General features: G+C 40.0%; 2 protein-coding genes across 4 annotated transcripts in view; both read left to right on the forward strand.

Annotated features, from left to right (window-relative positions):
• asz1 (ankyrin repeat, SAM and basic leucine zipper domain containing 1) overlaps positions 1-5,879 on the forward strand; it is a 47,099-nt gene extending 41,220 nt beyond the window's left edge. The window contains exons 12-13 of the mRNA XM_007568530.2: positions 615-728; positions 4,854-5,879. Of these exons, the coding sequence (XP_007568592.1) occupies positions 615-728; positions 4,854-4,997 (258 nt within the window). The 3' untranslated portion in view covers positions 4,998-5,879. The remainder of the gene's footprint in view (positions 1-614; positions 729-4,853) is intronic.
• A 567-nt stretch (positions 5,880-6,446) lies between these two features.
• wnt2 (wingless-type MMTV integration site family member 2) lies at positions 6,447-21,072 on the forward strand. 3 transcript variants are annotated; one of them, XM_007568531.2, is made up of 5 exons: positions 6,447-7,158; positions 9,548-9,768; positions 13,752-14,029; positions 14,210-14,474; positions 20,676-21,072. In XM_007568531.2, exons 1-5 carry the CDS (start codon positions 7,076-7,078, stop codon positions 20,879-20,881), a joined length of 1,053 nt encoding a protein of 350 aa, XP_007568593.1. In that variant the 5' UTR covers positions 6,447-7,075; the 3' UTR covers positions 20,882-21,072. The 3 variants fall into 3 exon arrangements, with proteins under 3 accessions (XP_007568593.1, XP_016535375.1, XP_016535374.1); XM_016679889.1 differs by lacking the exon at positions 6,447-7,158 and adding an exon at positions 8,460-8,577; XM_016679888.1 differs by lacking the exon at positions 6,447-7,158 and adding an exon at positions 8,750-9,043.
• Positions 21,073-21,315: the final 243 nt, after the last annotated feature.

Here is a 21,315-nt window from a genome sequence, read left to right on the forward strand (position 1 = left end):
TATTATCATTTATCGCAATAATTTTTTAGACAATCGCTCAGCAAAATTTGTTATCGTGACAGGCCTAGTGCCAAGCAGCATTAAGTGATAGCTGATCCATTATACTCTGACTTGTTTTGGTGCCACTTTTTAAAGTTACATGACAGAACGTAGTACTGTACAATAGTACACTTTAGTTCTTTATATAGACATTCTTTATGTGAATCGTTAGAAAACAAGGCTGTATTTATTTGCTATGTGTGTACCAAACCAGAAAGTGAATGTACCAAACATATATGACACGAATTCATGTATCATTATTGATACTGTGTCAAGCAGTCATCAGAAATGCAAAGGTTTGACATTGCTATTTGGTAACGGAATAATAAATCAAATTATTTACAAAGCCTCAAATACATTTTCTCATGCTGCATCAGTTTTTACTCCACATTACTGTTAAATCAGATACTCCAGCCAGAGAGAAGTAATTTGATCCAGACAAAAAAGAGCATTGAGATCATATTTGACATGACGGTTCAACATCATTCTGTCTCCTGTTTCTCACTGTCAAAGTCTGTCTAAGCACCAATCTTAACATGTTGGTAAGATTGACGTTTCTTTGGTCGTCCAAGCAGCTGGTCCTCTCTCTGGACCCGAAGAAGGAAGCCCAGACTGTCTGCAGCCAGCTGGTCGTTCAGACTAAAGACCTGCAGAAGGAAGTCAGCTGCCTCCACAATCTGCTTTGCCAGGTCAGCATACACGTACATGAACACACTTATACATTGTATAGCTAATGCTTTGAATTTGAGAACAGATAATAAAAAATGATAATCCGATTCTGAATTAATTACCAAACAAAAATGAGATGGAAAAGCTGCATGTCCAAAACTACATTCACGTTTAGGTCTTCTTCCTTGTGACCAGGGGTTGACCATGAAATAAACTTGAAGTATGCCGACACCTGAGTATGTAGAACAGGATTGATGATGCTATTGTTTATTTACTTTTTTTAAGCAATTGTTGTCGCTCAGTAATGTGGGAAGAGCTACAAGTCAATTTTCTAGAATGTCCTTATAAGTTTTTGTTTTTTTCTGAGCATTTCCACTGTGAAGACTAGTATGTGGTGGATGCAGAGCAGGTAGCTCCTCCCACTGCAGCAGTGTTGACCAACATGACTATCCACAATTTTGTCTGGAATACAACTAGAACGATGGTAATCCGTGCAAAAGCAGAAATGCTGACAGAAATAATACACACAGCTGAGCACTATATGCAAGTCAATGTAAATATATTTTATACAGCAGTGCCTGCTACTGAGTTTTTTTTTTCTTTAAAATTCAAAACCACTGGGTTCTATGCAGGAATATATGAACTTTGTGGAGCCGTGGCAGGTATGTGCAGGAGCTCTTGCATGTGCATACTTGAATCTCTATGTGTATGGATGTGTTTGCATTGGTATTCCAAGAAGAGTTGGTCCTGACAAGGCAGAATACTCACAGCCCATAAGTCAGCGCCAGCATGACATCGACCTGTCAGCACACAGACACCGAGGTGGAGGGATGATATGAGGAGGGGGGACAGAGAGGGTGGAGGGAGCAGACCAGAGGCTGCAGATTTGAGGGGTGAGAGAGTTTGAGATGTGAGAAAGAATTGTCAAATGAAGGTAGAGTGTGACGTGAAAGAACTAGGTAAACCTTTGGAGTAGATTAATAAGTTAGTGTCCTTATTAATGTCCTTGTGGTGATGGGGTCATTGGCTGGGTCGGATTTTAGGCAACAGAACTTCAGAATTATTGACCTTTTCCCATCCAGTCATCGTAGCTCCTTCTTTTTGGGACCACTGTCATCAGGCCAAAGCAAAACACTAAAGTGTTCCTGGGGGTAAAAATACTCATAATTTTAGTCCTATTCGCACAAAATAAATATCTGGAGACCCCATGTAATAAATAAATTACTCTCCAATTACTCTTTTTATCTGCCACATTTGAAACAGAGCGATATCTCCCACATACGGTATTAATGCGCTGTTCCGCGTCGACTCAAGGAATGATGGGAGTTGATGTTAAAGCTACTTTTCCGTCTCAAAAACAACTTTATATTGTAGTTTTTAATTTGCTGTTCATTATTTAATGTTTTGTTTTTGACAACTTTCCCCCAGAAAAGGATGGACAAAGATTTTTTCATTAACATCGCCTACGTTTGCTACAAACCTTTAAACTTTAAACCTTCTGTCTCCATGCAACAGTTTACTTTTTTTCCACAACAAATAAAAATTTAAACAGGTCATATATCGTTTTGTATTTTATTAGTTTGTAATGATCCAGTCCAGTTTTGACAAAATGTACTTCGAATTAACTTTAAAAGTAGTAGTTTTTAAAGATTACAAGGGCTTACTTTCTTTTTACCATGATTTCATAAACTAAGTTCTTAAACACCATTAAAGGGAGTCCAATCTTTAAAAAACAGTGGCAAGCATATTTAATATACATGGATTCTAATGTCAGCTTCTAAACTGAGGAGCCTATCAGAAAATGCTATCAAGGAGTCTTACGTCGGTCTCTTGAATAATTATCTATGCGAAGTTTCCAGGTCCTTGTCTGCAAAAGAAAGCCAAATCATCACTACGCTTGACAATTGTATTAAGTGTTTGTGCTGATAGGCTGCTGTGCATTTTGGCCTGTCACCTCTGCTGTAGTCTCATCTATCCAGAGGAAGCTGTTCCAGATGTCTCATGGTTGTCATGGTACATTAATCTTATGAGAGAAGAAGCTTTTTTTTTCTAGAATCTCTTCCAGTCGCTGATCTTGATGGAAACATTTGCAATTGTCTTAAAAGGTTCTTACTTGTAAAAATAATCTTCTTTGTTGTATAATGATGGACTTTAGATTATTTGGATATTGTCTCCCCAGCCCTTCAGAGTGATTCTCTAAGCTTCCTTCTTCTGTCTTATCAGCTCGTTATTGTTAAAGTATGGTTCTATACTCGAGACCAGAAAACCTCCACAAAACTGCTGAAACACTGATTTCTTTAAATCAAGACTAAAATCCCACCTGTATATGTACAGTATATTTGATGATGATTGTGCTTGATGATTTTGTTAATGGCTTTTGACGAAATGTAATGTGTTTTGCTTGTTTCATAATTGACTATTGTGTTGTTTTTATCATGTAAAACACTTTGAACTGCCTTGTTGCTGAAATGTGTGATACAAAGGCACCTGAAGCTGCTGGTTTTACATAAGTAGTATACTGAACAGTAATCAAGGGATTAACACTTTCCTCCTTATGTCATCTGGAAACAGTCCAGGTATTCTTGATTTTTTTTTCTTTTTTCATTTTTGTAGCGTTTTTTTTTTTTGGGTTCCGTTTACTATGCATGTGCGTTATCTGTTACTGTTTTCATACTCTTGAGGTTAGATGAACAAAATTTTAGAGCCTGTTTAAGGCTAGATCATTTTCATTATGTTGTGATCCATAAAACATTTGAATTAAAGGAAAAAGTGTCATTTTTTCCAATGACTTGAGGTTGGTTTAAAAAGCACAACGTGAATTTTAGCAGATGACTTTAAAGGGGCAGTATGTGTTTTCCAGGCACATAGTGTAATTTTATGGCAGAACAAATAGAACAAATTTTTAGCAGAACAAATAGCTATGTAACCTGCTGTTATAAAAATGCTATATATATTAAATATGACTTAAAGAATGTTTTACTTCATAATATAACACCTTGAAATTGGGCCCGTCTCTTTAAAAACTCCAGCTCTTTCTGAAACTCCTCCTTCATGAAGTGATCATAACATGGCTCCTCTATTAATCCTTTAACTTTTTTTTTATTTATTTATTTATTTTTACCAGCGTTTCACTGAGAGAGAGAGAGATGATACCAGGTGTTTGCTAATTGCTGCTAGCTAGTCTGAAGGAGCTGAGTGGGGAGTTGTGGGAAAGGGCTGCTCTGTGAGATGGTAACCTAGAAACTGAATTTCAAAGGCAGTGCTAGGTCCACTCAGGCCTTTTCCATGGCTGAATGGTTGCTACAGGACAGTAAACGATTCCTCAAACAGGTAGGAAAGAATCAAAGCAAAACACTCCAGGTACGTTTTTGGTGAGAGAATGACATAACATGATATACAGCTCCAAAAAGTTGATTTTAAATATTACTTCTCCTATAATGGCATGCCATGTCTGCTAAGTATTATAGAAAACACAATTAGACAAATGGTTCTAGACTAGAGCTTTTCAAACTTGAGAATAGGTTTGTTTTGAGCTTTGTACAAAAAGACCTTGTTATTGGATAATACAGCAAGTTTATATGATGTTGACAATAAAGTCTAAGTAAAAAAAATAACTAAACTAAAAAGCACTGTTCATATTTTGTGGAATTAAATGCAGCTAGATGTCAAATTCCAGCAAACCCAAGAAATCTAGATTCACTGCCAAACTGCAAACTCCCAAGTCATGTTTACCAGAAGCCACCGTTGACTGAAAGCGGTTCCATTTTCACACTGTCAGATTTCACCTTCATAACTTGACTGTCCAACATCCGCAGCTCCACTTGCCTGGTGACTCCTGGGGGATTTGGCACAGGAAGTTTAGGTGACTCACCTTTGCGAGTCACGCTGTAGTGGTGCAGTGGGCCCAGACATGTCCTCATCCACTAAGATGGCGGTGTTCTCATGCTGGTACACAAGCAGATATTTCCCACCCAGTTAATCCTGAAACTGTGTCATAATCCCGACTGGATTAACAATGCCCTCTTCTTCCTGCCTGACATCAAACATCATTCTGCACCGCAGGACCTGGTGCATTTAGCATTTTTCTGGTTATATTAAAGCACTGTGTGTGTTTCTCGACATCAGTCCGCTTGTCTCTTTTTCAGATGGACGCAGCTAAGGATTGCTGTCAGCTTCCTGAGCCGGATTCCCAGCTGAGAGTCTGGACCTGGGCTGTGACCGGAGTTGGTGTGAGCATGCTGGGAGCCGCTCTCTTCCTGTTCCTCTGCAAACCTTCAAGGGCTGCATGAACACAAGAACACACATACAGCTGTAAACGGATTCATTCTAATGTTTTATTTGATTATTGCAAGCTATATAAAATAGGGTTACAATTTAGGCATGCTTGGGAAGTTTAAGTTGTCTTCCTTCTGTTTTCTTTTTGCAATTAGATTTTTCTCTTAAAAGTGTTTTGAGTTAGGCTGAAGGTTAACCAAGAGATTTTTCCTCTGTTGCCAAATAAAAAATTGGGACATTTTGACTTTCATTTTTTCCCCACATCTGTAAGAAGCTCAGCCTCTTTTTGTTTGAATCAAACAAAACATCAAGAGCGCCAGGATGGCACCAAAGTAAAGTCCTCAACGCGGCCATCAGTGGTTTGAGTCCCGGCCCCTCTCAACCCGCTTTATGACCTCTCTCAAATAAAAAGCATTAGAGCCAGAAAAATACCTTAAAAAGATAAACAAATGTAGACATGTTAGCTTTTTTAGCAGTAAGACTTCCCAGCAGAAGTTCAAAAAGACATTCCTGGTTTGTAATGGAGGTTTTCAGTGGCGGTGCCTGGATCAAGCTTTTCTGGTCAAAGGCTGATTTTTGTTTTCCTTTTTGCCTCGGAGAAGGAACAAAGTAAATATTAAAGATTCTTTGCTGGGTGTAGAACGTTTTTAATACAATAATAGTTCTAAGATTATAGCCATTTATCCCTAACTTTCAACTAATTCTCATTAAACTCTATATAGTCAATCTTGTAGGTTCATTTGTTTATAGATAGAATATGGGGAGTTTGTAGTCTAGAGGCTTTTATTAAATAGAGGAAAACAATTGTGTGTTTTCAGTAGTTCATCTGCTGGTCATTTTGATCTCTGACTGGTTATCTGAAAATCTTGTCCTGAAATAAAGTTTGTTTGATGTGGGTTTTGATGGGTCAAATTTCTCAGTAACCAGTTGAAATTTTGAATTTCAAAGTAAACTGATCTAGCAATCAGAGTTGTGTAGCAGTTCTTCCTTTTTGTATTCTATATATTAATGTGAATGCTTTAATGAAAGCAGAGTTCTGTGACACATCACGGCTACTGCAAAACCAAAGTGGAGCTCTTAACTGTGCCAAAGCTTTGACTTGACCCCCTCCCGATTTTCTTCCACGGGGATCATGTGCAAAATCCAATTTCCTCATTAATCTGGTCTGGTGTGGGTCCCGAGATCTCCACATACACTCGGGCCTGATCAAAGCCGGAGGAAATACCGAGTGACACCGGCTACAGATTTCCTCTGGAGACTTCAAAAAGACGCCCATAAATACTCCAATTGAGATGGACACATCACCTTTAGGTGTTGCTGTGGGAGAACCGGAGTGCTTGATTTAAAAAAAATAAAATACAACAAAACCCGTCAGTTCTGAGTTGGCGAAGGATGAGGTTGTAAATGACTGGAAATTAAGTGTGCGTCATTCCTTGGGAATGGAGATTTGACACCTGTGCGTCATCTTCACCAAAGTATCAGATTATGGTGCTTTAAGACGAAGCGACCAGTCATTTTCTGCTGGCTTCTTAAATCTCCGTCCTGTTTCTGTCCGTTAAGATTTATTCACATTTCTCAAGGATCGCGACAGACTTCTTTTGTTTTTCCCTTCGGTTTTCTCTGAGCGCGCAGGCTCAAATCCCGCTCTGGTGCCGTTGGACTGAGGGAGGCGCATCAGCTGGTGGCAGGGAACCCGGAGCTCCGCGTCTGGACCCGAGCCAAAAGCTGTCTGGTGTCAAACCAGCCCGAACAGATACGCCGAGACATCTCATTTCTTCCCTTCATTCCTGAAGCGGCAGCCTGCCCACCCCTTGTGTAAAGTATTTGAACCTGATAGCTCATCACCCGTCTGTCCCCTGCGTGAGGATCTCTGCGGGGCTATAAGACGCTCTGCGGAGCCTTCCTCCGGCAGATCCCCCATGGCTTTTACGCGCAGATCGCCCTTGCTCTCACTTCTCTGTACTTCAGACTTTATTTGTTGACCCACCGACTTTTTTTTTTTTAATAATTATATATATATCCATTTTCAAATGTTTCTTCCATCCATGGAAATGCTCCGTGCATATCCATAAAGAACCAAATTCTGCTTAATATGAACTTTTTGCCAAGTGGAATATGTTTCTTTCTATCGGCAGCAACCTGCTGGCTGACGGCCAAGGTCGATGCGTCCTGGTGGTGAGTGTCGCGTTGTATTAGTGTCTGTTGTTTTATTTTATTACTGTTTACCAACGCAAAATTCCCCCCATAGTAATCTATTCTAACTTCTAATGAAGGGTTCCTCTTAATAATGAGAACAATTGGGGCACATGAATGCTTTTGCAGAGTGTTTTCTACATTGAATATTTGTACAAGATAAGTTTTCAGGCTTTCCAGTCACTTGATCCAATGTAATATCTGTGCATTTGTTATCTTTGCATGCTTTATTAATTAATATTTGTAAGGTGACTGTGTCCAAATACCCGTTTTTATGCTTTTAAACAGCTGAGTGCTTTTCTTTAAGATTTAAAATTTAAAGAATGTAGCTTGATCTAATTATTTTCTTACAATGTTTATTCAAGAAATTCTTCTCCCCTCAATTTGCAATTAGATTAAAACTGCAGTAAGAAAAATAAGGAATGAATAAAAATAAATAGCTATATCAAATGAAGATGGAAAATAGTTCAACCGAAGTGGTCAATTACACGAGCCCACGAGTTCACTTTCAAATGAAACTTGGCAATAATTTTGTTTTATATTACACAAACTTAAAATAAATAAATAAAAGTAGGAAAAATCTTCTTTCTATTAAAAAAGTGTTTGAAGTAGTGCCTTGAGCAAAGACTGCACTATCACTTCCATTGCCATCATTAAACAGATTTGGAGTATTTGAACTTTCTTTTATCCCAATCTGCACAAAGGCATCAACTCAAGATAAAACATTGTAGGTAGAGTGCAAGTCAAACTTGAACATCGTCACCTTCCTTTCCAAAAGAAAGGTGGTATTTTTATTTATTATTATTATTATTATTATTACCAAAATTACTTAAGCAGAAAATGACTTGGGCCATTATTTTAGCAAGGTGACGATATGGTTCACATTTCTCCTTGGAGAAAGTAAGATTTTCAGGGTTTGGCACCCTTTTAAAATATTTTTAATTTTCCTTTGATGCTCACTTCTTGTTTTAAGTTCATTTAACTAAAATCTGTATATAAAAAATAACTACTCGCAGGACCTGAGCTGACGTGCGCATGCGTAAATTGGAACCTCCTAACGTGTTAGCTAGTCATTGTGCGTCTCACCATTAGAAGATATAAGTTTTCACAACTTTAGCTCGATGACCCGACATTCAAAGACTATGAATATCCGGAAGGCGTTTTGTAAAGTAAGCAGGAGAAATATAAATTTGACCTGGAACGACGTGACGGTGATCAAAGCATCCATTCATCAGCAGCGGATTCCTGCGGGGTGGAGCAGATCCCCATTTCGTTTCTTGGTGCTACACGTAACTGCAAACTCGAGCTCAGCTAAGAGCTAAAGATTTACCTGCGAATCTATGTGAGCTGCAGATAGGCAGCAGACCTTGCTGACTCTAACGTCAGAGCTGAGCTGCTAAAGTAAATTGCACCAACTGCACCGCTAACAGACTGCAGTGTGAACACAAAGGTGAAAATTCCACTGCAATTTTAGGACAAGTGGTAAAACTTTTACGTACAAGTACAGCATTTATCAGCTGGTACCATTTAGACACATTTCATGTGATTGTTTACGTCCAGAAATTTCGCGAATGCGGTGGAAGGCAAAAGGAGATTCTTTTCCTTGCCACCCGTAGCCGTTCTGCCGCGATAGAACGATTCAGTTAACTAAATGGAACCTGGAGATGTATTCTTAATTTATTACAATGCGCCACAGCAAAGGGAAAATAACGCAGAAAAACCGTTAAAGAACATCTCAAAACCACTCGTATTCTTTCCTCCGCCCTCACTTTCCGTGTCGGCTAGCTACACAGACTCGTTGCCATAGCAACCAACAAACAGCTCCGCAATATGTATGAGGATTCAACACCATAAAACACACAAAGAGGTAAAACTTTGTGTGTGTTTTATGTCCTGTTAAGGACATTCGGTCCTTAACAGTTTCATGTTTTTATGAAACTGATGTTTATTTTGGCATTATAAAGTGATCTAAAGTTGGACAATCGTGGAAAATATGTAAATGGTCACCAGTTTGTTTGCAATCCCTCCAACATAAATCAGTTTTAGTTTTATCTTGCTTAGATTTGATAAGCTGTTTCCTAAAGAATCCCATCTTGAGTTTCCAATTAACTCCTATGTTGGGCTGTTTGTAATTTTATGACAGTCTGATGTAGTTTAAAGTCGAAGTAAATTGTTCGACTAAACCACATACAATAATACATCATCATAATGGATGTTTTTTTAAGAAAGCATTTAGTGTCCCCTGTCATTTAAATTGTGCATTTTTAAATGAAAGCTTGGCTTAAATGTTTGCATGTTTGCCTCTACGAAGCCGAGTGCCTTGTGTTTAAATATCTGACATGCCACTGTTCCCCCCCTCCTCACCATGCAGGTACATGGGCACCCTGGGTTCCCAGGTGATGTGCGACAACATCCCCGGCCTTGTGAACAAACAGCGCCAACTATGCCGCCAGCACCCCAAGGTAATGCAGGCCATCGGGGCCGGGATGAAGGAGTGGATCTCTGAGTGTCAGCACCAGTTCCGCAACCACCGCTGGAACTGCAACACAACAGCCAGGGACCACAACTTGTTTGGCCGTCTGCTGCTACGCGGTGAGTAGAAACTGGAATGAGAGACTTACCCTACGGTTACCCCAAACACCGATGGGTTGGCCTGGATAGATGCTCATCTCATGACTTATGAAAGTCCTTAAAGTAAATGTGAAAACAATTTCAAACAAACGGTCATTCTTTCAAGAACTCGGCTAAATTTACGGCCACTGAAATGAAATATGTTGTAGACGTGTTGTTTTCTTTCTGTGGCAGTCACTCGGATCGCATTCCGTACCTCTCCTCACTTTACAAACATACATTTATCACATCAGTGCAGACGAGCGGTTTCTCTGAGCTGCGTTTTGTGCTGCTGCAGTCCTTACTGTGATAAATTTGTTCTGCAGTTCCCAGATGTGATGAAACTGTTGAGCAGAGGGAGCAGACATTCATCAGCTCCTGATTTGATCATAAATTACACTCTATAAGGGGGCAATATTATATGAAATTAACTTCTTTTTTCTCCTTACATCATGTTATAATGTTACTCTCCAGGTATGTTTCTGTATCAAAAACATACCTGAAGTGTTGCCTTGATTCTTTCATGCATGTTTGGGAAATCCTTTAATCTGTGCCATGGCAACCATTCAGCTGTTCAAAACGTCTAGGTGGACCTAGCCCCGCCTTAGAGGTGCTGCTCCTTCTCAGAGCTACCGTTTCCAGTTTTACAAGTTTCTACCTCACAGAGCACTCCTTCAGACTAGCCAGCAGCAACTAGCAAACACCTGGTAGAACTGAGCATCTGCTGAGCTCGTTATAGGAGTTACTTCTCAGAGCAAAGCTGGTAAAAACGTTGATGACTTCCTGAGGGTGGAGTTTCAGAAAGAACAGGAGTTTTTAAAGAGACAGAGGCCCAATTCCAAGGTGTTACATTACAAGGTAAAATTTCTTTTAAGTAATGATCTGTATCGCCTTTTTAAACAAGTGAAGGTAACAGTTAAAATGGCGATATGTGTCTGAAAAACACATAATACTGCCCCTCCAGGCTGAAGGTGCTCACTGGAAATGAGGACATGTTTTTATTTTTCATTTTTATTAAATGTAACCAATATTTATTTGAAATGACCCCAATAATAATAATATGATTGCAAAACCTGCAACACCTCAAATGTTCCCACTGACATCCTTAGATTAATTCAGCTATGGTCAGTAATTAATCTCCTCTCAGTCCATTGGGCTGAGGGATGGCAGGCGAACATAATCCAAGCCTTTTTGAAGAGTCACGGCTGGTCATCAGTGGTGTTTATCTTCTCCGACGATTTGTTGGCGACTGCACATGATTTATTGGCAGCTTTAAAAGACGAGAGCGGACCTCAAAAGGTTGGTTCTCGCCGTCAGTGAGAGGTGAAGCTGAACAATGAGACTTATGAAGCGGCATTAGGAACTAAAGTGATTACCAAGCAGTGAGCCCGCCTGTCACTCCCTGTAACGGATGTTACAGAAGCATCTTGTCAAGTGAAACATGTGACTGCACATCTCAGCCACTAGACTTGTGGTGCTGTTTTCAGCGGGGGGCATGTTGGAGCTGGTCCGGATCTTATTTTCCCTCTTCTGGCGCAGAAGGAAGGATCATCAGAACCTGACGGCCTGATGTTCTTCTCCCATGCCCTGAGATTTAACCTGTGAGGTGGATCCTTCAACTTAGTCTGTTTCATGTCGGGGGGCCTCTAATCAGCCGTGTGGTATTTGGACCTCCCACCCGGACCCCGACCGTGTCACACAGCATTATCGTGGCACACAGAGGCCCCTTCAGAAGCTCCTTATTGTCAATGTCAGAAGGCTAATTTCAAACAATTACACAGGAGATTTCCCTCCTCAGCAACGTGTTCTCTCACCGTTCTCCTCATTCACCCCATTAGACACACCTAACTAAGCTGCTACACACACACACACACACACACACACACACACACACACACACACACACACACACACACACACACACACACACCTCTGTTTATATTAGTTACTGTTCCTAGGTAACACTTGAGCTTGTTTTAAACATATTTTTCTTTCTATATGCAGTTTCAGATTTGAACACTGTCATGTAATTCTTTGTGTTTTTGCTGCATATGCCTTCTGGAAACATCAGTGATGTAGTTTCAAGTCAAGTTTATTGGTATGCCATATTTCATTAACACGGAAGTTCAAAGTGCTTTACATAACAGTAACCGATCATGACACTGAAATTTCGTCAAATGAAAGAAAATGTAGATGAAATACATTGATCACTGTTCCAGTTATTATGAATCAAAGGCGACTCTAAACAGGTAGGTTTTTGGCCTTGATTTAAAGCTGAAGTAATGTATCTTTAATTTAAAAATATATAGCTTTTTTATTTATTTATTTATTTATTTATTTATGACATTTTTGTTAAAACTGTCACCATGTTGTGACAGATTAATATGAGACAGATATTCTGTGAAAAGATCGAGCTTCTTCACTGCCACGCTGCTATTTCCTCTAAAGAAATGCACATACAGGCATGATTGACAGCGCTAGGACCCTCCTCCTGGCTCTGATTTGTTGTTTCTGGTTAGCACTGGGAGAAGCCAGAGAAGCTCTTTTTTTTCTCCACAGATTATCCATCTCATATTTCTTTGTCCCAACATAGTGACAATTATGTAAAAAAAATGTGAAAAAGTTTTGCAGTTTCCCAAAAGTTTGAATTTGGGTTTAGCTACTTACAGAGTAAATATTATTATAGTCTTAAATAACAATCCAGACATAAAATGTTGAGTTCCAACAACTATTACTACTGAGATTTGGTCCTGGGCAATATGAGGGAGTTTTTATCACCTCAGTCTTGATGTGTTTTATCAGTTCATGCACTGCAAACATTCATATTCATTTGGACACTTGAGAAATTAAGGTAATATTCTTTATTCAAATCATGTTGTATCTTAAAGGAAAACGTGTTTTCACTTCAGTATGTGATAACTTCCAACTTGCTGTTGGTCAGATTTACTGTGGTTTGATCAGGGGTCATAATTTGTTATATTTCATATTTTGACTGAGCTAGATCCAAAATCAACCATTTTCAGAAAGTTATATAAAATGTAATTATATGAGAGATTTAAGCATTTTGACACCTTCTTCCCATAAACTATGAAAATACTTTACTAAATATGTAATTTCACAGCCAAGAATTGGGGTACTATCTGGCAAAAAAGCAGGTGCTAGGGGAAATATTTTTTATGTGGAGTCCTGCCAAGAGATGATCAGAAATCTCTTATTTAGACGGTTCTCTGAGCCTCTTTGATGAAACAGAGACATTTCAAGCTAACCACTGGGCAAAGAAGAGCTGAACCAAAAGTGAGGATTTTTCATATCAAAACAACTCTTTCCCACTGCAGGTCAGGTATTTGCTTCTGATAATCACTCAACATTCCATTAATAAATTCATTTTTGCTCTTTATACCTTCAGCTGACTTTACAAGACATGGTGGTTTTGTTGCAGAAATAAAATGAAGAAATGGAGCTCTCCTTCCCTCAGATCTTGCCCACATCTCTCTTTGGTTACTGTGCATGTGGAGGAGATGAGGGCTCCACATGAGGGCATTGCTCATAAACCTAAGCTGTTTATTCATCTTGGAAAGAGATGAAGCATTTTCTTTTTCTGTTTCATGCTCTGTAACCTGGCATGAAAGCTTCTGGCAGAAAACAACAAACAGCGAGGTTTCATCAGTGGCCAAACAGTTAAGGGACAGTTTTGATTGTCATGGTATGATTCTGAAATCAGCAGATTTGTGTTGGGACATGTAGAAAATAACAGGAACTTGGCAAGATTGGTTACTAACTACCAGAAAAAGACTATTTTGTTGTGAACCAAAAACAATTAAAACAGTAACCAGGACCCATCAGCCAATGTAAAGACATGCTGTCAATCTTCAAATCTGAGCTGTTCCCTGAAGAACATACTTCTACACAGATAGATGTTGGTACAAAGTAACAGACTTTGCCCCATCATAATTGTCTACTCCTAGGCAGCCGAGAAGTTGCCTTTGTGTACGCCATCTCCTCTGCAGGAGTGGTGTATACTTTGGCCCGAGCTTGCAGCCAGGGCGACCTGGACAGCTGCTCCTGTGACCCCACCAAGAAGGGCTCATCACGGGACTCCAAGGGCTCCTTCGACTGGGGAGGCTGCAGCGATCATGTGGAGCACGCCATTCACTTCAGCCAAATCTTTGTGGATGCCAAGGAGAGGAAAGAGAGGGATGCCCGAGCGCTCATGAACCTGCACAACAACAGAGCTGGCAGGAAGGTATGGAAGAGGGCACACATAGAAATGACTCAGCTCAGCTATGAAAGCAATTGGATGATGTGTTTTTTTCCTTCTGGATTTTCTTCCCCATTATTTTGAAAACTGTCTAGAAAGGGGAGTACTAAAAGCTCTTCTCTAGACATCTGTAAACGAACCTGCCTTCCTGTTGTCTCCTCACAGGCAGTGAAGCGCTTCATGACTCTACAGTGTAAATGCCATGGTGTCAGTGGCTCGTGCAGCGTCCGTACCTGCTGGCAGGCTATGGCCGACTTCCGTCGCACTGGTGACCACCTGAGGAGGAGATACAACGGAGCTGTGCAGGTCGCAGTCAATCAGTATGGAACTGGCTTTACAGCCGCGCACACACACTTCAAACGGCCCAGCAAAAATGATCTGGTCTACCTGGAAGACTCGCCAGACTACTGTATACGGGACCCTCAGTCAGGTAAGGGCTTAGTCTGTCAGTCAGGTCATGTTCATGCTCCTAAATAAAACCCAGCCAAAAGAGCATGCATAAATACATCCTCCTCTATTTAAAAAAACAGAGTCCTCTGGAGTCCTCTTCTTCCTTTTTGCATTTGAGAACTTCCACCAATCACCTGTTTCATTGACTTTTAACAAAAACTAAGCATGTGTGAGTGCTGGTAATCACATGCACTCATTACCTTGTCATCGCTGGTTTAAACACGTCTATAAAAAGCAGTTTTTCCAAGTTGGTGCTGAATACTATTTGGTTCACACACATCCAATGAGGACAGTCATCATCAACAGTCTTAAAAGTAATTCAAGCTGCAAGCAGTGATGAGTGGATATTGTGTCTTGGTGACCGCCAGCATCATCACCTTTCTCCTTCAGAAAGGCATCAAACTACCTTCCCAAGCTGTTGATCTGTGATGTTGCACTGAAAAATCTGTGTGGAGATGATGATGCTTTATGGAAAAATAGTGTCAAATGTTCTATTCAAATTCCACTGACCAATTGACTTGTTTGTACGTAGATGAAGATTGTTTATATCCATTAGTCAGAGTAGAATTCAACTTCACCCTTGAGGATGAAAAAACATACAACTTCCTGGTCTAAGTGGGCAGGGCTTAAATGATGTCAGCAAGTGATTATATAAATATGTTTAATGCTAGTCTGTGACGATACCTAGAAAATCTGGTACAGCTTTGACCTGGTGTGAGAAAATTCTTACGCATTAATCTTTTTACTTCGAGAAATCAGATTTTGCTGCTTGGCCACCACCACATGCTTTAATGCAGCAGAAAGCTTTTGATGACTTTTGATCTTCATTGCCTCAACACTATTCTGACTCATTCTGAAATCTGAGGAAAGCTGTAGAAAGAGTTTGCTCAGTTTGTATGTAAAAGACACAAACATAGTGACCGACTTCCAGCAAGAATTTGATCATAACTCTAAGAGACTTTTCTGTTCAATAGACGTCTGCATCGAATTTCAAAATCCTCGGCTGAAACCCGGCTTGAGGTTTACATGCTGTGAGGCAATTTTGCCACCAAAGATTTGCATAAATACCTTTTGGGGGTTGAATTAATACCCACAATATTCAGTTTGGGGCAAATAGGATTATTTACACTGAAATTTCAGCCAAACATAAGACTGAGGCGTCCGACAGCCACACACCCTCCTAAAAGTCTGTGTGTTGGAAACCAAGCAGGCCAACTTGTTATCTCTTAAATGACTCAATTTCAAGTGGATTAGCTCAAGAGGGTCATAGAGCGAACTTTCCAAAAGAAAAAAAAAATATGACTCTCTGTTCTTAAAGGGCAGGGCTTAGATAATGTCAGCGGATGACCACATAGAACCAATCGTTGAAAACCCAAAATGGAAATACCCTCAATTTCTTTTGCCCTCAAGTCTTTCACAATCAGTTCCTGCCTTGTTCTTCCAGTCTTTCTCTTCTCCAGATAAGTGACTGATTGTACAGTAACCAAAAAGATTGCTGTTGTTAGGAAAGACTCGGTTACTTTGATGTGGGCCTTTTCATGGCTGAGACAAGAGACAGTGTGAGAACGAAAACATTTGTGTTTAAAACCCGGGTTAGAAAGCAGGCAGATGACAGAGCTGTGAGTGTGTGAGTGTGTGTCTTCCAGAAGGAGTGGCTGCTCGTCGTGCAGCCGATGATCCGTGACAATCAGGTGTCTGCCAGTTTAAGAGCCATTACACACTTCTGTGGGCTGAAACTCTAGAATACCACACACCATTATAAATCACCTCGACATGAAATACACACACACACACAAACACACTGGTTTTGGTTGGCAAGGGAGGTTAAGATCAGCTTATTGGAGTAGTTTGTCACACAGAAAGCACAGATGAAGTTTAATTAGCTTAGTGCCATGATGGAGTCAACCCCAAGCAAAACTTTAAAATGCATCAGTACACATTTTGTTTTACCAGTTTAGACTTTTGCTCTTTTCTTCCATACATAAAAAATCCTTCCTGACATTAAAGTAAAACTTTTGACCTGTCATGAATGCTCTCAGATACAGCACTCTGTCAACAGCCGGGTTGCTTAGCAACAACCTTCTGTCATCTTCATGTCTTCCTCATGACTGTGTCCCATTGACCCAGACTGACGGGTTCAGTGTGACGCCACGAGTTCCCAATATTTCACTTTTTCCTCAATATTCAAATATATTTTGTTGTCATTATGAGTTACAAAAAAATATTGAATTTTTTCATAAGGATATTATGACATCTTATTTTTTATACTTTTTTCAGACTGTGGGAGATATTCAACAATATTGGTTGCCTCATAATTAAAATAAGAACATTAGTAATTGTCAATCAATCAATTTTAAAGCACTCCTCATATGGAGAGCCTCTGTAGTGCTAATTCATGCTGTTTGGTCCTGTTTTCTGTGCCAGAGTAATGCTGCAGGAATGTTGTCTGCAAATAATTCAACCAAGTCTTAACTATAAAGAGTAATTCTGCTCTACTTAGATTATTTACACTTGTTCTTGTGCTCTCGCTGTTATTTATTTTTTGTCTGAGGGATCAAAATGCCTCAGCAGTTGTACTTTATATTAATGTTGTGTTATTAAAATGAAGTTGCAGCAGGTAATCAGATGACTCCAGGCCGATCTACAGTTAGGTTATTTATGGATCTCTGTTTGTGTTTGTGTGTGTGAAATTTTATGAATTTGTTTAGTTTTGCCATATTTGACCTAAATATTGCAGAACCAAAACAGTGCTAGCCTGCTTTGGTTGAAGCTGCATAAGCAGTTGAATTTTCCTATTGGTGCAACTTTGTCACATCATCTGTCCATCCATTTTCTAACACCCTTGACCCTCAGTGGGGTCAGGAGGGTTGCTGGTGCCTCTCCAGCTAACGTTCCGGATGAGAGGCGGGGTCACCCTGGACAGGTCACCAGTCTGTCTCATTGTCACATCATGTTCAGGTATAAAACAATCTCTCTCTCAGACACACGCCCCCTGCTGGTGAGTCAGGAGTAGGAATATTGAGCGCGACCAAGGCCAGCGTTGATCAGCTTTGCAAATGTGATTTGTCTCCGATGTGGCCGTGGAGTGGAACGGCTCTCCTCGGCTCTATTGGTGACGGAGCAGCGCTGCAGAGCGTTGTCACCTTAAAAGTCTCTGATAATGCAGGAAAAAGTCACTAATTTTGTCACTAGTTAGTTTTTTCTTCTTTAAAGTCACTAGAGGTGTCTGAGAAGTCACAAAACGTAGTGATAAAGTGGATGAGTTGATAATCCTGATCACACCCTGTTCATCCCTCTTGGCTCCGCCCACTTTGGTGGAATTTGTCAGAATTTCCCAGGGGAGGGTTTATACTTTAATTACAGTTACTAGTTAGACTTTGAAGAGCAAAAAGATGAAACATTCACTGTGATAAGAACTGATAAGAGTACCAAACTTAGTGGGTCTTTCATTGTCTGCATTTATATTTTAAGTCTCTGTATCAAAATAACAACAAATGTCACAGCAGGAGGGTTATTTCTTCTTCTTTTGTTGCAAAAGTGAAGTTAGAAATCCCACACCAGCCCATTCTCAGTTCAGAAACAAATATTCATCACAGATGTTTAGGGTAGCTTGGTTCAGGAACCCAGGAGAATCCTGGGATCTCGTTGATCATTTTTTATTTTTTACAACAGACGTGGATGCTTCATGGTCTGTGGACATGCATGCAGAATTATGCCAACATAAACACGATGTACCGTAAGCATGAACTGTAATCAAGTTTAAAACATAGTTTGAATAATTCTTCCTTCACGCTTTGAATGCTCTCTCAAAGAAACGCAAACTGGTGTTCATTCAGTCATTTTCTCAGACACTTCAGGGAACAAACGGCGGCCCAGAGAGACGGTGAGACGGCCCCTCAGAGTGTGAAATCAATTTCCCTCGGCTCCAGCGAGGCTCAGGTGCTAAACTCATCTCTCGGCGCCCCCTCATCTTAATTCAATAAGCAGACGCAGGGAGAGCAAAGTCCCTGAGGTAGACGCTGGCCGTGATGTCACCCCAAGCAGCGCGGCATACCACGGATAACGGCCGGGCAGGTAGGGGGGGCGGAGGGGCCCATTGCCAGAGCAGGGCAGGGCGTCTGGTCATGTCCAGACATAAAACCTGCCCAGGGAACGAACGGGCGCAGAGACCATCAACACACCAACCCAAAGCAGAATGTAAACACCAGCAAATTCCACAACACTGTTTGAAGTTTGTGTTTTAAGCCACTTTGGAATTTATTTTCTTCAACTATATTTATATAGGAGTCAGCCTGAACACACTCTGGATTCAGACATCACAGTGTCATCTGCCTCAAGCAGAACTCTGGTTCTGCAGCACAAAACCCTCCAGACGCAGCTGACCAGACTGAAATGAACACTGATTTAAAAAAAAAAAAAGTTAAAAATCACTGGAAATCACTCGATTGCTTAACGTTCATAATTCATAGTTTATTCCAAAAGGATTGTAGTGAAGAAAATGAATCTGTTTTTTTGCTTGTGGTGTTGTGCAACAACAGGTTTGGCTGTAAATAACTGCTAATAACCAACAAAAGCATTTAGTGAGGTCAACAACCTGATTACCAGGAAATAGTATAAAACAGTTTCCATCTCAGTTATTGATTATAGATTCTTGCCTTATTGAACTTTGATTAGTTTTCACCAAAAGAATGTTGAGTTTCTTGCAAGAGAAACACCAAAATATGTCAGGATGAAACATTGAGGAAGCTCATAGAATTATATAGTTTTATATAAGTTTAATATTAACTAAACCAAATGAAAATTAAATGCAATTCAATATGCCGTTGTGTTTTTAAAATATAGATTATGATTGGATTGTTTTTACCTCGTCATTCAAAACAACTTTGACTTTGTCACACTGTAGGAAAAATAATAAAAATATTACTTCTTAACAAAGTCTCTGAACACATCTGTCTGCTTTCAGCTGCATACTTGCATCAAAATATGACTGGAATATTCAGTCATTCATCTACAGATGTTTTCCTTTGGCGATAACATTTCCAACTTTTCTGCAACACATCATTTTAGTGACGGAAAACAAACTCCTGGTTGAGTCTTTATTTATCCGGAGCGTCTGGAGCTTCAGCAGCTTAAAGTCTGTTTGTCTTGTTTTCTCTCATTATTCCAGACTGGAAGTCGGCAGAATGTGAAATATGAAATGAAATATGAACCAGAAAGAATAAACCAAACAGACTTTTGTGTTTTCATCATGAATGAAGTCTGTGCCGACTGATGTTTCAGTCACACTTCAAAACAAAGAGAAACTACACTTGTCATAGAGTGAGTGTGTGTGTGCATGTATGCGTGTGTGTGTCAGGAGAGAAGTGTGTCTGGTGGATGTCTCCTATGAAATGAACAGCTGATGATGTTGGTGAGAGCAGCCTGATTGCTCCTGTCATCAATCTCTCATCTTTACTTCATCTGGACTTCGATGTCTCACTGTTTTCCATCTGATCCCCTCATACACCACACACACACACACACACACACGCACACAGTTCGTCTTCACTGTCCTGACTGAAGCATTAGGCTCCGCCCCCACTGGGTTCTGATGTCCTGAAAAGTGATTCAAATTATCCATGTTTGTGGCTTTTTGTTTTGTTTCTTAAAGTTCATTACTTCTTGTAGAATCTCTGTGCTTTTAATATTTGCATAAGTAACCAAATGTTGCATATTGAGTTGAAATATAACCTGTGATTGTAGAAAATGTTCCTGAAAGATGCTGACTGAACAATGTGGATGTTCAGTCGAAGAAAAGCTATTTAATCTTTAATCCACCTGTTAAATATATAAATGTAAATCAGTCTCATGTATGTCATCTTTATTAAATCTATTTACTAATCTCCATTTAATTTTTCTTTTTTTTTTTTCTACATTCCTAAACTACATTCAGGAGTTTATTCTGTTTCCGGTCAGGGATTTATATCCAAAGCAACACGTCATCCCAAAACTGAGAAAAATCACTAGAGGATCTGGAAAAATGAAAGAAAGTTCAGAAATCTTAATTGAATGAAGTTGAAATGGTGATTCAGATTGTTCTATCCTTGTAACTAATTATGTTTCATGTTTCTAAAAGAAGCAGATATCGATTGCATGAGTTTCCAACCTAACGTGTCGGGATTCTGTCCCACCTTCTCCTCAGGGTCGATGGGCACGGCGGGCCGGCTCTGCAGCCGGGCGTCCCGCGGCTCGGACGGCTGCGAGGTAATGTGCTGCGGCCGAGGCTACGACACGGCGCGGGTCAGCCGCACCACCAAGTGCGAGTGCAAGTTCCACTGGTGCTGCTCCGTCCACTGCAGAGACTGCCAGCAGCTGGTGGACGAGTTCACCTGCAAGTCCCAGACATAATGGGAGCTGCTGCTGCCGTCAGGACGGATGTGTTCATGCTAACCGGAGCTCTTAATATATTTCTAGATAGACTTCAGTCACTGTCTGCTGCTCCTGCTAATGCTGGCTCTAAGAAACGTCTCATTCCTTGACCCGAAGACCATCAGACCAGACTGATGAAACTAAAGCACTAAAGTATTTCAACTTTTTCACGTTCAGCTACTTCACAACCACAATTGTCAGTGTGTTTTATTGGGAGTTTGTGTGGCTGTTCAGATTTGAATATTGCATTAAAGTGCATAAAATTCTTGCCAGTCATCTTAGAAAGTGAAACTCACATATTATATAAAATCATCACATAGAGTGGTTTATTCCAAGCCTTTGTTTCTTGTCATTTTGATAGTTATGGCTAACAGATGATGAAAACCCCAAAAATGTCTCAGAAAATTAGAATA

Source organism: Poecilia formosa, unplaced genomic scaffold, assembly GCF_000485575.1.
Source record: "Poecilia formosa unplaced genomic scaffold, Poecilia_formosa-5.1.2 Scaffold224, whole genome shotgun sequence".
NCBI lineage: Eukaryota > Metazoa > Chordata > Actinopteri > Cyprinodontiformes > Poeciliidae > Poecilia > Poecilia formosa.

Coding starts and splice junctions, on each gene's coding strand:
- wnt2 (XM_007568531.2), top strand. CDS start 7,076: ATGAACTTTTTGCCAAGTGGAATATGTTTCTTTCTATCGGCAGCAACC. Junction 9,769..13,751: donor TGGCCGTCTGCTGCTACGCG/GTGAGTAGAAAC, acceptor GTCTACTCCTAG/GCAGCCGAGAAGTTGCCTTT. Junction 14,030..14,209: donor ACAACAGAGCTGGCAGGAAG/GTATGGAAGAGG, acceptor GTCTCCTCACAG/GCAGTGAAGCGCTTCATGAC.